Source organism: Contarinia nasturtii, unplaced genomic scaffold (genome assembly GCF_009176525.2).
Source record: "Contarinia nasturtii isolate CC-2019 unplaced genomic scaffold, AAFC_CNas_1.1 Cnas_scaffold_4695, whole genome shotgun sequence".
NCBI classification, from domain to species: domain Eukaryota; kingdom Metazoa; phylum Arthropoda; class Insecta; order Diptera; family Cecidomyiidae; genus Contarinia; species Contarinia nasturtii.
In genome coordinates, this window is record NW_022201981.1 from 1 (window position 1) to 2,109 (window position 2,109).

The following is a 2,109-nucleotide window of genomic DNA, read 5'->3' on the forward strand; positions in this document are numbered from 1 at the left end:
ATATGTTGAACGTGGGGAAAACATGAGAAAAAGTCAGATTGAAGTGAAACAAGTGTCAACGCCCCTTGGTCCTGTCATTCACTGTATATTTTTTTTATTGTCAATAAATTGCGATGTTAAAAAATCGGGGCAGTTCACAAGATTGTGTCGTGTTTCTTTGCTTATAAAAAAATTGCGTTCATTTAAATTGCCATTGAAACCTTTTCAATCGTAGAAAAATTGATTCGTGATATTTCTCTCAGGTAAATATATTCGAAAAGTGCTTGTTCTTTGGAAATATTAACCATGATATTTTATTTGTTCATTATCTAGTGAATTGACATCACATATGGGTAATAAACAAAGTCACGCTAGTGTTGACGGTCCATTGGGTCATGCAACTATTGTCGCTCCATTGGATTCGGAGTCGTCAGAAATATTTAAATTGAACATCGATTGTTTGGACGAAATATTTGAATATTTGAACGTGAAAGACTTGCATTCATTCGGTCAAACTTGCAAGCGAATGAACAAAGTGGCCGGCGAATATTTCAAACAAAATTATTCATCGGCTGAGAAATTCTGCGAAAAAGATGGAATTTACATGAGATATTTTGACAAAGATGGTGTTTTTAATAAACTCACTCAATCATCTGGTTTCATTAAGTTCATGCCATACATTTCACATTGTTATTGTGACCTTGGTCCACTCAAATATATTAAATCGCACATCAGTGAATTTGAGTCAACTAACCACATTTATCTTAGGTGGCAACGTATTAATAGCAAACGAGTTAAGCATTTTAAACAATTGTTGCCCCAACTGGAAATTGTACAGCATCGAGAATGTTCGATGAATGGTGACTTTTATGATTTGATATTGAAACATTGTAAGAATTTGAGAGAAATTCGTGTTGTCGATTGGGATACCGGTAACCGAAGAAATGGTAAATTCAACTGGTTATTACAAGAATATCCCAAGCTTGAACTTCTAGAATTGAGTACCAGTGATTCCTATCAATTTAAAGAGCTACGTAAATTTTTCGTACGCAATCAAAATGTACAGATATTTTCAACTACCTCAATAATGTTGTGGCAGAATGGTGACGTATTATTAGATTCCAATGCAAAATTGGATATTTTGCAAGTCACAAAATTTGACAATTATAAGTGGACATCCTCATATAGGAAGCACACGTTTGAAACTTCTTTGGAACTATTAATTCGACTCCATGAACGAGGCTTCTATAAGCGACTTTACATTTACATCAGTATCGCTCATGAAGAGGAAATCACTTCATTTATCTCACTTAAAGGTCTCGAGTTCTTGTGCGTTGTTTATTTTGACAAGAGTTTAGCTCAATTGACCAATCTGAGAATATTAATTATGTGTGGGTGTGGGAGTGCTGAGGATATGGAGATTTTGGCAAATGGCCTGACAAAACTCGAACGCCTTTACATTCGTCGTGGTGGAATTGATGACATTATGCCATTCATTCGTCGATCACTGAAATTGAACAAAATCAAATTCATACCACGGTACGATGGTGTAGTTTTGAATTTGGCAATGATGAATGAAGAACGTGCTAAGTTGTCCGGAGCACGAAAAATAATAATTTATACGCGTGACGATGTCTTCTTGGCTACTAAATGGACGACCACAAACGGTGACACCAATTTGAACTTCATCGAAATGAGACGATGGAATTCGATAAAATGGGAAAATTGGAATTAAATACAAATTTTAAGAATAGTTTAGATCAATATTCAACTTGAATTTAAAATATTTTCACAAACATATGCCCACCTCAATCGATGACTCATCGACGATGAGTCACACCATGGTACTATTATTGGTAAAAGCGAATTCATGAGTACAAATAGCGATTTATGTCCGATTTCATATAATTGCACATAATAACACATGTTAAAAAATAAACGCATTCCATTGTATATTAGAAATAAAGAATACATGAATTTATTTATTATTACTTACCGACAATTATTCACACAGAATGTGCCATTAGTTTCATCATAGTTTCAACGGAACATTTTTGAAACGAGTGCATATGTTGAACGTGGGGAAAACATGAGAAAAAGTCAGATTGAAGTGAAACAAGTGTCAACGCC

The 2,109-nt window shown here is 34.5% G+C and overlaps 1 protein-coding gene across 1 annotated transcript; it reads left to right on the forward strand.

Annotated features, from left to right (window-relative positions):
• The first annotated feature begins 81 nt into the window (after positions 1-81).
• Positions 82-2,103, forward strand: LOC116351136. Its single transcript, XM_031783195.1, has 2 exons — positions 82-242; positions 313-2,103. The coding sequence occupies exon 2, from the start codon at positions 329-331 to the stop codon at positions 1,712-1,714; it is 1,386 nt and encodes a 461-aa protein (XP_031639055.1). The 5' UTR covers positions 82-242; positions 313-328; the 3' UTR covers positions 1,715-2,103.
• Positions 2,104-2,109: the final 6 nt, after the last annotated feature.